Genomic DNA, 13,939 nt, shown 5'->3' on the forward strand with positions numbered 1-13,939 from the left:
CAATTCTATTTATAAGCAAAGAAGAAATCGGCAGCTCCCGCGCCCTCTCTCGATAGACCTGCGCCCACGGAGAAATGGGTACGGAACCCTCCACGGGCTATCTGGGCAGACCCCGCGCCCGCGGCAACAGAGACCCGCGCCCACGGCAGTGAAACCCGCGCCCGCGGCTAATCCCCTGCTCCCAAAGCCTGATCAGGGGGCCGCGGTCTCTCTGAATGGAGCGGCCTCTCCATTTTACCCGCGCCCGCGGAGAGCCTGCGGGGCAACCGCGGCAAGTTCCTGCCAAGTTTTGGCAATTTTGAGTAACATAGGCCCGCGCCCGCGGTAAGATGACCCGCGCCCGCGGCCTGCTGGATTTGCCTTGGAAACCTCTCCGAGGCCTCTCCAAGGCCTCTCTAAGCCCTCTCTAGCCAAATGCTTCTTCCTTGCTTGATCATTAAGGTCCCAAATTGAATCCTTTGCCAAAGTGATTCTCACAATACCTACACAAGTAAACAAAGAAAGGAAATAAAAGGGAAAAAGAGCCAAATAAAGGAAAACACGATAAAAATACGAGAATCATAAAGAAAAGAGGAAAAAGAGAAACTAAAGGAAAAAGGACCAAAAATAAGAGAAGAAAGCATGAAAAGGGGAAAGAAATAACCCTAAAAGACTACCCTATGAGTGCCATAAATGACACTCATCAGCAACTCATCTGGTTATGATCAAATATCTTCAGGGAGTCAAAGAAGAGGCTGGGGCACTTGAGGAATTCCATCTAAATCAAGTGCCTAGGTCAGATAACAACCAGGCGGATGCATTGTCCAAATTGGCTTCATCCGCCTGTTGTGATACTCCTCGGTCGGTCTTTTGGGAAGTTCTTGAAAAGAGAAGCATACATGAAGAGCCCATTGGAATCTTAGACCGAAGCTCTACCTGGATGGATGGCATCCGGGCATATTTAGCAGACGACAAACTTCCTGATTCACCACAGGAGGCAGCCGTCATTAAAAAGCGAGCAGCAAACTTTGAGTTGAGAAACGGAGAGCTCTTCAAGGCGGGTTTCCTCAAACCTCTATTGAAGTGTGTTACCCCGGAAAAGGGGAAAGAAGTTCTCGAAGAATTGCATGCTGGGTAATGTGCCTCTCATATAGGCGGCAGGTCCCTAGCAGTCAGAGCCAGGCGGCATTACTTCTGGCCTACTCTTGAGGCAGACGCTAAAGAGTTAGTCAAAAGATGTGACAAATGCCAACGGTTTGGCCCACTTATCCCCCGCCCGGCTACTGATCTGACGGCAATCCACAGCCCAGTCCCATTCGCTAAATGGGGCATGGATATCTTGGGTCCTTATACGCCTGCTCCAGGCGGAAAGCGCTACATTTTGGTGGCTGTGGATTATTTCACTAAATGGGTAGAAGCTGAGCCGGTTAAGAACATCAAGACAAAGGATGTCATCTCTTTCATCTGGAAGAATATCATCACCCGGTTTGGGGTACCTATGTCTATGGTGTTTGATAATGGTCCTCAGTTTGAGACCCCCAGCTCAAGATTTGGTTGGGAGATCAGGGTATCTCACATTGTTTTGCATCAGTCGGTCGACCCCAAGCAAACGGCCAAGTGGAAGCCTTTAACAAACTCATCTCAGACGGCATAAAAAAGAAAATCGAGAGAGACGGTGGTTTATGGGCTGAAGAATTAATTCATGTCCTATGGGCCATCCGGACTACTGCTAAAGGGGCAACCAGAGAAACCCCATTTCTTATGGTATACGGTGCTGAAGCCGTCTTGCCCATTGAGCACTACGAGCCGACTCTCAGAGTTATGCTCTATGATGAAGAGGCAAATTGAGAGGCCATGCGGCTGGCATTGGACTCCCTCCCGGAACGCTGGGGCAACGCCGCCCTGCGCCATGAGATATACCGTCTGAGAATGACCAGAGCTTATAACAAGAAAGTGCACAAGCGCCCTCTTAAAGTGGATGACTTTGTGTTACGAAAAATGGAGGCAACCGGTAAGGCCAATGAGGCTGGGAAGCTAACCCCTAATTGGGAAAGCCCCTACCGGATTTATGAAGAAGTCAGGAACGGCACCTACCGTCTGGAAACCCCAGACGGTCGCCGCCTGCCTAGAACTTGGAATGTAGACAATCTAAAAAAGTACTACTTCTGAGAATGTATAATTTTTGTAAACAGTAAGTCAATTAATGAAAATTCAGGCTTTGTTTGCAGATTTATTTTGCCCTTTTTATTGTTCGTCCGCCTGGGCAATACCCAGACGGACCCTGTGCTTAACCTACTAAGTTTGATACTTAGTTTAGTTGAATATTATAACTGCTTGTCCGCCTGGGTAAAACTCAGACGGACTCTTTGTTTGAATAACTAAGTTTGATACTTAGTGTAATCTAATAATTGCTAGTCCGCCTGGGTAAAGCTCAGACGGACTCTTTGTTTATTTAATTACGTTCGATACTTGGTATAAATTATCAATTGCTTCTCCGTCTGGGTAATACTCAGACGGATTATTTGTTCAACCAAGTTCGCGTAAAAACTGGGCACAAAAACGCTTAGTGGCTATACAACCGGTCTCGAACAAGACCAAAGGCCAACATAGCCGGATGGTTGCTCATTTTACCAAACCGCCTGTCCCAACATGGACAAAGGCGTCCGGCGATACCCCTCCCGGTGAAATCGTTGCAGAGAACGGACTATTCGTCGGTTCTATGTACTAACGCAGATGGTGAAAATTGAACGACCAAATTGGTCAACTCATAGCCGTCTGACCAGAATAATCTAAAGAACGATTAAGTTACCGAATACCGGATGCCCTGAGGCATCAGTCGGTCATCGGCTGAAGTTCTCGCTTAGGTTATTTATTCCAAAGTTGCACTCACTACCCCTATTGGGGCAAGAGATTATGTGTAATGGCTACGGGCTAACCCCAGACGGAATATAACCGCCTGGGTAAGAAGCTCAACGCACCCGCTCTAATGGCCGGCTGTGCACTTGGTTTGGGGCAATCACCATTGTGATTGATTGGCTTAAAAAAACTCCATACTTCTCCTAGTATCAAGTGTTTTCAAGCCAATCAATCAATTTGGAATAAAACCAACCACACAGCCGCCCAGGGGCAAGAGCACCCGGATTGCAAACTGCCGCATGCTTTTTTAAGTTAGGCAAAATATTAAAGAATTGCAAACATACGCAAAATTCAAATTGAAAAACTCAAACACAAACAGGTATAAACAAGCGACTGAGTCGGAATACTTCATTAAATAATAAAAATGGCTCAAAGGCCATAAGTTGCGTTAACCGGAGCTACATCCGGTGAAGAAACAAAAATAAATTGTTAACCCAACCCCATGGTTGGTAAAAATACAACAAAACACGGCATACAAGCCGGTAAAGAAACAACAATGGCATACTGCCGCAGAAAGTGTGGAGGTTCGCCTAAGGTCGAGGTGGTTGCTGCTGCTCCAACTGAGTTTGGCTGGTTTGGCCCTCGTTATGCTCATCCGCCGGCTCCTCGGTATCAGAGACATCATATCCCTGCTCAGCAGCCCAATCCTTGAAGCGAGGCGGGGGAGCATCACCCAGCAGCTTGGCATCATACACCTCAGTGGCGTAATCATACCTCAGCTTATAGACCTCAAAGTCTATTTCTGGGTAAAGGAGGCTCCAGGTGATCTTCAGCCGGGCCAAGTTGTCCCGCTCATTCTCCTCTGTTAGCCATTTTTGCTCTTGGGCAAGCTCGTTCGACTGCTTGTTTCGCAGATTGACAAGCTCATCCCCCAGGCGGGTAACGTCTTCTCGGAGCTGGGCGTTTTCCTTATCAGCATCTTCTAATGCCTTGAGATCTGATTTGGCATCCTTCAGCTGCTTATCAAGGTCATTAGCCCGGCTGTTAGCTTCGTCGTTTGCAGCCGTCAAACTCCGGATCAGCTCCTCCTGTTTCAACTCTACTGCTTTAATCTTTAAATTACACATATAATCAGAATATTCAGCAGAGTTGAGGTTTTCAAGGGCCCTCCATTTGGCGTCATTTACCTCTTCCTGTTTCCGCCTGAAGGGGCCCCGGAGGCCGTCCACTCTCAGCATCACCTGAGACAATAACAATCGGTTTATGAGTTACTTAGCAGAATTAAAGATAAAAGATATCAAGGTTGAGGGGTTTATTACCTCAGCCAGTGTACCCATTATCCGGTCGAGGTCCACGACCTGCAGATCAGGTATGGAGTTCTTCTCAGACCGGGTGAGGGTCCTCACCATCCGTTTTGCAAAACCCGCAAGATCCGGCTCTGCAGAAGTCAGATATGCATCAAAAGTAATACTCTGTGAGATAGAGGTAGCGTAGTCGGCATTCATCCGTTGTCGGCTGCTGACCGACCCTTTAGAGGGATCAACCTTGGTCTTGACTCTCATAAAATCAAGTGGCCAAGGTATTTCAATCTGTCCCTTACCTTGGGCTTCCGGATGGGTCTCCGGCTTCTGCTCCTCCCAAGGCGTTGCCGCACCGCCTGCAACATTAGGTGGCTCGCCACCCTTCGATGCCGTAGAGACATCCGGCGCTTTCTGCTGCGAGCGTTCTGAGCTTTCGCTCAGTTTTCTCAGCACAGCAGGCGATTTGCCCCTAGTCGTTGGACGACCGGATTGGGCAGATAATTGTTTCTGGGGTTGAGGAGGGTCCTTCCTGGCGGCTTTCGCAGCCGGAGTTTCCTCCAGATCGTCTCCTTGCCTTTTGAGCAGCTTGGAGAAAGATCGTGGAACCTTCTTGACGGACTCGTGAGAAATAAACAAAGGGTAAGTATACCCAACCGACAAATTGTAAAAAAAAAAAAATGCAAACACATCAAGTCAGGCGGTCTTACTCCGCCTTTTTTGGAGTCTTTGGCTTCAACGGCTGCCTTCTTGGCAAGCGCAGCCTCTTTGCGCAGCAGCGCCGCAGACTTGGCCGGAGTCTTCGCCTGATCGACCATTCTCAAGGCTTCGTCTGCAAGAACAAGAATTCATGGTTAGAAGAAATTATGGCAAGTTTGCAATTAAAGTAAAATAACAATCATTCCGGATGAGAAGTATTCTACCCCTGGGAAACATGGTACTCAGCCCGCAGGCGGACAAGAAGCACTCGTCCTTGAAGAAGTCCGGATGGGGAATCCAGTTTTTGGGTACTATGATGTGAGTCAAAGCCCCCATGGGCTCAGTTGTTGTTTTAAAAAATCCCGGCTCCATTATTTGCTCCCGGGCCTTAGTATATAGCGCCGGGAGAGGGCATTTACGTCCAAGAAGAGCTGGCTCAGTATTGTACCGGTGTAGTGTCCGGTTGTGTCTTAAGGTGGGGGAAGAAACCAAATAAAACTTGTCCTTCCACCCGGACCATTTGGACACTTTGTCCAAAGTCATCAAGTATTGGGGCAAGGTAGTCAGAGTATACCATACCCCATGGCCGTCTGGGGCCTTGCTCAAGTAGTGCATATGAGCGAAGGCGGAAAAACTGGGGTTTATATTTTGAAACTCGCAGGCGACGATGTAACTAAGAATATTCACCCACGAGTTGGGGGTGAGCTGCCAAACCCCTACATCGTACCCCTTAAGAATTTTCCTAATTCCGGGGTGGAGGGGGAACCGGAGGCCGGCTTCGATAACCGCCTCGTAGCAGATGAAGTAGTCGTCTGCATGGTCAATATCATCGCCCTAGGCCATTACGGCGTCAGCCGGAGGAACGATAATCTCCCAACCCCTTCCAAAGGGGTGCTTTTCCTTGAAGGCCCTAAATCCGCTATTGAAGAGGGCGATGTTACCCGGCAGCATTCGGGTCCTTCTAGGGTTGGGGTTGTCGGCGACCTTAGGCGGCTGCTGATAGTCAGCCGCAAAATTGTCTTGGTCAGAGCCGGAAGACTCGGCCCTTGACTCTCCGCCGACCTCAGCGTTACCGGCTTCATTAGAGGAGGCGGTACCCTCGCCGCCTACCTCTCGTACCCCGGAGCTCCCAGAAGTAGAGGGAGCCTCTTCGTCAGATCCGCTCTCCTCCCAATCCCTCTGTTCCCCGTCTGGGAAAACCTCATCGGCTGGCACTCTCATAGTGCGCCGGCTCTTAGACCGTTTGGCCGTTTGTTTCGTTCTGGCCATTGTGTCCTGCACAGACACAGAGAGGGAGGAATTCGGAGATGAGCATATTGGTTCCGACAGTCCAGAAAAGGCACCCCCTATTCTAGACTCAACCGTTCCGGGGGATCGGCTGAGTGTCCTAGGCAGTGCCGAGTAAGTGGATTGAGAACTCATTTATATTCTCTAAAAAGCTATGTATACAGGCGGAGGAAAAATGGTATACAAATTGAAAGGGAGGAAAGCTAAAATGGTACAGGCGGTTACCTCGCTTTTAATCTGAAAAATCTAAAAACCGCTACAGCCGGTAAACCGGGTGTTGAACTGCTAGCACACGGAAGCTTGAACTTGTCGTGATGCAGACGGAAGCAGAGAATCTCTCTCTAGAATCTCTCTTTTTCTCTCTCTAAAAAGTCAAATGTGAATGTAAGGTGAGAAAAAGGGGGGGGTAACTTTCTATTTATAGAAAGTGAAAGCGGGGGGAGTGCTACGTGCTTTTGGCACGATGCGCACAACAACATGCTTGCGTGGCCTTCGTGGCTTGTGTCGCGAGCACGCTCCGTAGAAGAGTCGACACGTATGCGGTATTCTAGGCTATGTATGTGACGCTTAACATGAGTCACGATTGTGTACATAACCCCTCACTTAATTCTTACGCCTCGTTTCAAGGCTATGTTAATTTTTCCGTTTCAATTATTTTATTAATTTAATTTGGTTTTAATTATTTTAATAAATGTTGGAGGCTAGGCATCAATTTTTGAGCGGCATTTGCAAAATTTATTTTTTGCAAATATTTGGGTTTACCGGCTTAATTAATTTAATTAATTAAGATTGTTAGTTTAGATGAACTACTACGAGAGGGGGGGTGAATGGTAGTAGGTTCCAATCGCGGAACTTATGCGGAAATAAACAATAAAAACATAAAGAAACTTAAAGCACACAACAAGTTTTACAAGGAAACCATCCAGTGCCTAACTGGAAGTAAAACCTCGACCCTATTGGGACTTATAAACAAATTCCACTATAATAGGCAACTCTCCTAGTACAACCTATTACACAGACCTTTGCTTCGCAAGTTCCTCCTAAGACACTTGCTAATTGATAAGAACCTATCCTATCAGACCGAAGCCAAACTCAGGCACCTTTTTCGACCCAAGACACACTCAGGTTCCTTTCTCGACCTAAGACACACTCAGGTTCCTTTTTCCCACTGTGCAACCCAAGACACACTCGGGGTGACTGACTACCACTCGAATTTTAGAGAATTCAAACTCATACACTCAAACGTGAATTTAAGAGAATTCACAATCTCACCCCAAAACCAATTACAACGCAAAGACACACTCTAACACATAAATGGAAAGCTACACATGAAACCCGAAATCAAAATGATAAAGCTTAAACCTTTGGAAAACTTACTCTTAAGCACTAAGTGGTTTTCACGCTTAAAACTCTCATTTTGCTAAGCTGAATTACTTCTATATTTATAGAAGTTTCTCAACTCATAAACTAGGTTTTTCGCAAACAAGATAAGTTAAATAGAAATCTAAACTTATCTTTTTTAAAACTGAAACTAAACAGATTTAATTTCGTTTTTTATGAAAACCAAATTTTATCAAATTCGTTTTTGTTAAAAGATAGAATTTTATGAAAAAGATAAAACCGAGTTAAACCAGATTTTAAAGGATAAAATCAAATAAATAATTTTTCATAAAACTTATAACTATCTTTTACAAATTAGTTTGTTTGCCAAGCTTTATCTGATTTCTAATAAGTTCCATGCGCAACAACCATTAATGGGTTTACATCAACCTATAAAACAAACTTATCTTTTATACAACTACAAGTTATGAAGTCCATCTTTTTCAGTTGATATCTTGATCTTTGCACTGATCCTTGGTTATTGAGGCTTGCCCCAGCATTACACCGGAACAAGGTCGTTACAACCCGTTTTGAAGTTCCTGTTGAGAAACTTCGGGAAGTTCCATTGCTAGAACTCTTCTTCTGTCTTTTACTTGTTCTCATGGATCTTCTAAAGTTCCTTTGTCCCGGTTCCTACTTCAGCCCTCAACGCCTACTGAACCTGCAAACATCACAACACTAGAAAATCCTTATTAAAAGGAAGTTTGCTCAATTCTTAACATCATCATCAAAACCCCATAAGGGTCAACAAAGATCTCTTTTTTTATGATGACAAACTGAGCAAACTCCTGAGGATAACAAGTAAAGAAACAGAAGGTTCATTTTTCAATTTTCAATTTTTTCTTTTTTTCATAGGTTAATTAAAGAAACTAAACAGAAATAAATAACAGAATGAAAAGAATGAAAAACAAACAGAAAGCAAGAAAAAAAATTACAGAAGAGAACAACCTTTGTTACTTACTCAACTGGAACTAGAACAACTTCAGCTTCCAAGTTTGCTCCTTCTTTTCCCCCTTTTGGCATTATCAAAAACCTGACTTTTCAAAGTTTTATTCATCTATTCACAGCCCCACAGGCAATTCATCGAATGTGGGAAGCTGGAAGCAGCGCTGGCTAGCTCTCTTAAGCTAGTGCTTAACACAATTTTTCCTGTTTATTCTCAACAATGCATGCATATATAGACAAAGTTCCATAGCATTAAACAAAAGCCAACCATCCAGAGTACTTAAAATATTACAGACCAAGTTCCAAAATATTCAAAAACAAATAAAGTTCAAAAACATCCAAGGAAAACAGATCATTGTTCTAAAACCAACAGAAAATGGATTAAGTTAAGGGATGGCTGGGATAGGCTGCAAGGGTGATCAGACATCAAGCGCTTTTAGGATTTGCTCAAGATCTGCCTTGTTGTCTTCTTGAGCTTTCTTTGATTCTGCTTCCAGGCTTGAAAAGGCTTTCTGGAACTCCTTAGCTTGAGATGCATTGCTTCTCTCCATTACCTTCATCTTCCCTGCCATGTCAATGAGCTGTCCTTCAACCTGCATAAGTCTATTAGACAAATCAGTGATTATCTCATCAGCTCCTCCATCTCCTACACTTAACTCCAAAGGATCATTTGCACTTGTCATGGCCTGAGTTCCAACTGAGAGCCTTCTGCTCTTCCTAACAGGACCTCTCAACTGTGACTCCTCTTCCTTTCCTTTCTTCTTCTACGCTTCATACTTCACGCACTTCCCCCTCACAACAGCAAGGCTTAATCCCCTCAGAGTGGTTTCATTTAACACATTTTCTCCTTTCTCCCTCATATGCCCATAAAATTCCTTCAATTTCACACCCAAATAATCTTCAAACACAGAAGCAAGAATTGCAGCATATCCTATTTTTAATTCCTTTTCTTTGCAGTGCTCTAAGTGTTGGAGCATGATTGTTGGGAAATTAATTTTAATTCTTTTGGACATGCAAAAGATTAAGGCCATATCTAAGTAGCACAATTCATTTTTCTTTTGTGTCCTTGGAACCAAGGACTTTTTAACCAAGTTGAATAACAATTTGTGCAAAGGAGAGAGATCATTGTGATTCATGACACTTGTACCTTTCCTACCACCCAAATAATTAATTATTTCAGTTTTAGTATGCCCTGCCACCTTCACAGTTACAGCCCCTTTCATATAAGTATCAAACCCCTCACATGGAACTTGAAGCAGAGTTCCTAGTCTAGCAGCATCAAATTCAACATCAACCCCATTCACTTTGCTATAACACACACCATCTTCAAATTCACATTCCTTAACAAATTGATCCATAGCCAGAGGATATAAATAATTTTTTGCTTTCACAGTAAACAAGTAATCCCAACCCTGAAACTTAAGTAGATCTAGAAATTCAAAATTCACCATTCTACACCATGCATCATCTATTCTATAGCCTACAACATACCTGTCAGCCTGATTCTTCAAGGCTTTCTCATCTTCTTCCCCCTCAGAATCATCCTTTGCCTCTTCAGGTTCGTCCTCTACTTCACGAATTTGCTCGTCTTGCAATTTCTCCGTTTTTTCAGCTTTTCTTTTCTTCCACTCAGCAATTCGACCGAGGAAATTTGGGAGGCTTGTGGTAGAAGATGTAGCGGTTTCTTCAACGGCTTTTGGCTTGGTATTTTTAGGTTCTGATGAGGTGTGAAGTAATTCAATGGGAGGTTCCAGGTTAATTGGTTGTGAGCTAGCAGATTTGGTGGGTGATTGAGCTTCTTGGTTCTTAGGGTTTTCGTCGGCCATGGTTGATTGTGGTTTAGCTGTAAAAAAAATTTGTGGTTGAGAGAGTTAAAGAGGTTTAATTTGATGTGATTGTGAGTTAGTAGAGTTGGTTGGGTGAGTATTTATAGGAGAGTAAATATGTGATACGGTGCTTTGAAGTATAAGGGTTAGTTTTAGGAACAATGAATTTTATCTTGTTTTGAAGATTAATCTGGATGGAATTTTAATTCAAGACTTATCTTTTCACAATTTATTTAATAAAGAATTTTCCAGAAGATAATTTTTCTTGAAAACAGAATTTTAAAATCAAAATTCATGGAACAAGTCATATACATGTCTACATTGCCTTAAATAATATGTACAGTTTAAATGAGTGTTAATTGCACTAACCTCCAAGAGTTTACCAACAGGTGACATTCCCGTTATGTTTATCACACCAAGTTTGTGATAGATGTTTTATTCTCCTAATTGATCTTGTAATTGACAATACCATATTTGGGAACTTCAGTTGCAATCAATTCAGCTTGATCATCCCAAGTTCCAGTCTCATGTTCTCAAAGCGTTCTCTCCTCAAAGGCTTAGTTAGAATATCAGCAATTTGATTATAAATAGGACAAAATTCCAACTTAATATAGCCTTTTTCCACATTATCATTTAAGAAGTGATGTCTAATGTGGATATGCTTAACCTTAGAATGTTGCACTGGATCTTTAGAAATACAGATAGCACTAGTATTGTCGCAATAAATTGGAACGCATTCAAATTTCAAATCAAAATCACATATTTGTTGTTTTATCCCAGCATTTGTGAGCAACAAGCTGCAGCAGCTACATATTCAGCTTCTGTTGTGGACAAAGCAACTGTATTCTGTTTCTTGGAACCCCAAGAAACTAAGCATGGTCCAAGAAATTGAGTCATACCTGATGTGCTCTTTCTATTCACTAGATCACCTGCATAGTCAGCATCTGTGTATCCAACTAAATCAATTGATTCATTTCTTGGATAGTAGAGACATAAGTCATTAGTTCCTTTGAGGTACTTAAGTATCGTCTTGACTGCCTTAAGATGAGATTCCTTTGGATTGGCTTGGAACCTCGCACATAACCCTACACTGAACGATATGTCAGGTCTACTAGCATTTAAATATAATAAGGAACCTATCATACCTCTATACATCTTCTGATCTATACAAGTTCCAGCTGAGTCTTCATCCAGTCTGATGTTAGTTTCCATAGGTGTTCTTATAGTTTTGGAACTTTCCATCTTATATTTTTTTATGAGTTCCTTCACATACTTTTGCTGGTGAATCAGTATTCCTTTCTCAGTTTGCTTAATTTGCAATCCAAGAAAGAAGTTTAGCTCACCCATCATGCTCATTTCGAACTCACTACTCATAAGGTCAGCAAAATACTTCACCAAAGATTCGTTAGTTGCACCAAAAATAATATCATCTACATATATTTGTACAACTAAAATGTCAGTTCCTTTAGATTTCAAAAACAATGTTTTGTCTATTTTTCCTCTTTTAAAATCGTTATCTAATAGGAACTTGGACAACCTCTCATACCATGCTCTAGGTGCTTGTTTCAGCCCATAAAGAGCTTTATCAAGTTTATAGACATGATTTGAGAATTCTGGATCTTCAAATCCAGGGGGTTGTTCCACATAGACGTCTTCTTTTAATAAGCCATTTAAAAAGGCACATTTGACGTCCATCTGGAACAACTTAATGTCCATAAAAGTTGCAAAAGCAATAAGAATGTGTATAGCTTCTAACCTGGCAACTAGTGCAAATGTCTCATCAAAGTCTATGCCTTCTTGTTGATTGTACCCCTTGACAACCAACCTAGCCTTATTTCTCACAATGATTCCATGTTCATCAAGCTTGTTTCTGTACACCCACTTCAATCCAATAACTTTCTGGTGTTCCGGTCTAGGAACTAGGTGCCAGACTTTGTTTCTTTCAAATTCACTTAATTCAGCTTGCATTGCTATAATCCAGTCTACATCTTGTAAGGCTTCATTATAGTTCTTTGGCTCCATGGTAGATAGGAATGAGTAAAATGCACAGAAGTTCCTTAGTTGGGACCGAGTCTGAGTTCCTTTTGTTATGTCACTCATAAACATATCCACTGGGTGAGACTTTTGATGTTTCCAACGTTTAGGGGTAAAGTCTTTGATTGGATACAATCTTTCTGGTTCAGCAACATTTTCTTCTGTCTCTTGATTCAGTGGCTCTGGATTATCAGATTCTTGGTTATCAGGCTCTAGATGTTCCTCTTGAGGAACTTCTGTTTCAGTTGCTGTTTGATTTTCAGCTGTAGAATTATTGTCTTGCTGCTTCATGGATGCAGTTGATTCCTCATCAAGGTCATGTCTTCTTACTAACCCTATTTCAAAATCATCATCATCATCCTATACATCAATCACATAGTACGTTCCATCAAAAATTATATGTACAGACTCTTCAACACACATTGTTCTTTTGTTGTAAACTCTATAAGTTTTACTATTTGAGGCATATCCTAAGAATACAGCCTCATCACTCCTTTCATCAAATTTTCCCAAGTTTCTCTTCCCATTATTGTGTACAAAGCACCTGCAACCAAAAGATCTAAAGTAAGAGATATTTGGCTTTCTTCCTTTTATTAGCTCATAAGGTGTTTTGTTGGTAGTTGCTCGAATAGAGACTCTATTCAATATGTAACAAGCTGTGTTCACAGCTTCTGCCCAGAAGTTCCTAGGTAGTCCACTGGAAATCAGCATTGTTCTTGCCATGTCTTCCAAGCTTCTATTTTTCCGTTCAACAACTCCATTTTGTTGTGGAGTCCTGGGGGCTGAGAAGTTGTGGTCCATTCCATGTTCATCACAGAATTCATCAAATTTTGAGTTTTCGAACTCAATTCCATGGTCTGACCTCAGGTGGACTAGCTGATGACCTGTTCTTCTCTGTTCTTTCTTCACAAAAGCAACAAACTAATCAAATGTATCATCCTTGCTTACAAGAAAGAAAACCAAGGTATATCTGGAAAAATCATCTACAATAACCACCACATACCTTTTGCCACTTCTGCTTTGTATCCTCATGGGACCACACAAATCCATATGGATAAGTTCCAATGGTTTTGTGGTGCTTACCATATTCTTAGATTTGAAAGATATTCGTGTCTGCTTACCTTTAACACCTGCACTGCAGACTTTATCCTTTAGGAACTTGATGGACGGGAGTCCTTCCACAAGTTCTTTCGACCTAAGTTTATCAAGCAAAGAGAAACTAGCATGGCCAAATCATTTGTGCCATAATAAGGGATCATTCTCAATGACACTAAGGCAAGTCAAACTACTACCTGGAACTTCATTGAGATCCACAATATATGTGTTCCCTTTTCTGGTTCCTTCAAGAATAATATTGTTAGTGTCATTGTTAATGATTCTACAGAGATAAGAAGTAAAGCTAACTGAGTTACCTTTATCACAAAATTGAGAAATACTTAACAAGTTGTGTTTAAGACCCTCGACTAAAAAAACATTTTCAATAGCATGGGAACTTGACCTTCCTACTTTACCTATAGAAATGATTTCACCTTTCTTATTATCACCAAAGGTCACAGTTCCTCCATAGTAGGCATCCAGTGAGAGAAATTTAGATTTGTCTCCAGTCATGTGCTTAGAACAACCATTGTCAAGGTA

The 13,939-nt window shown here is 42.3% G+C and overlaps 2 protein-coding genes across 2 annotated transcripts in view; both read right to left on the bottom strand.

The window, feature by feature from the left end:
* Positions 1–8,851: 8,851 nt before the first annotated feature.
* LOC145626936 (uncharacterized) lies at positions 8,852–10,487 on the bottom strand. Its single transcript, XM_081679377.1, has 2 exons — positions 9,936–10,487; positions 8,852–9,047 (listed from the first exon to the last, which is right to left on the bottom strand). The coding sequence occupies exons 1-2, from the start codon at positions 10,268–10,270 to the stop codon at positions 8,864–8,866; spliced, it is 519 nt and encodes a 172-aa protein (XP_081535503.1). The 5' UTR covers positions 10,271–10,487; the 3' UTR covers positions 8,852–8,863.
* A 554-nt stretch (positions 10,488–11,041) lies between these two features.
* Positions 11,042–13,939, bottom strand: part of LOC145627856 (uncharacterized) — a 32,865-nt gene continuing 29,967 nt past the window's right edge. The window contains exons 3-7 of the mRNA XM_081680200.1: positions 13,597–13,682; positions 13,308–13,393; positions 12,842–13,207; positions 12,027–12,664; positions 11,042–11,360 (exon numbers count right to left, since the gene is read on the bottom strand). Of these exons, the coding sequence (XP_081536326.1) occupies positions 11,042–11,360; positions 12,027–12,664; positions 12,842–13,207; positions 13,308–13,393; positions 13,597–13,682 (1,495 nt within the window). The remainder of the gene's footprint in view (positions 11,361–12,026; positions 12,665–12,841; positions 13,208–13,307; positions 13,394–13,596; positions 13,683–13,939) is intronic.

This window comes from Chenopodium album, chromosome 4 (assembly GCF_948465745.1).
Source record: "Chenopodium album chromosome 4, dcCheAlbu1.1, whole genome shotgun sequence".
Lineage (NCBI taxonomy): Eukaryota > Viridiplantae > Streptophyta > Magnoliopsida > Caryophyllales > Amaranthaceae > Chenopodium > Chenopodium album.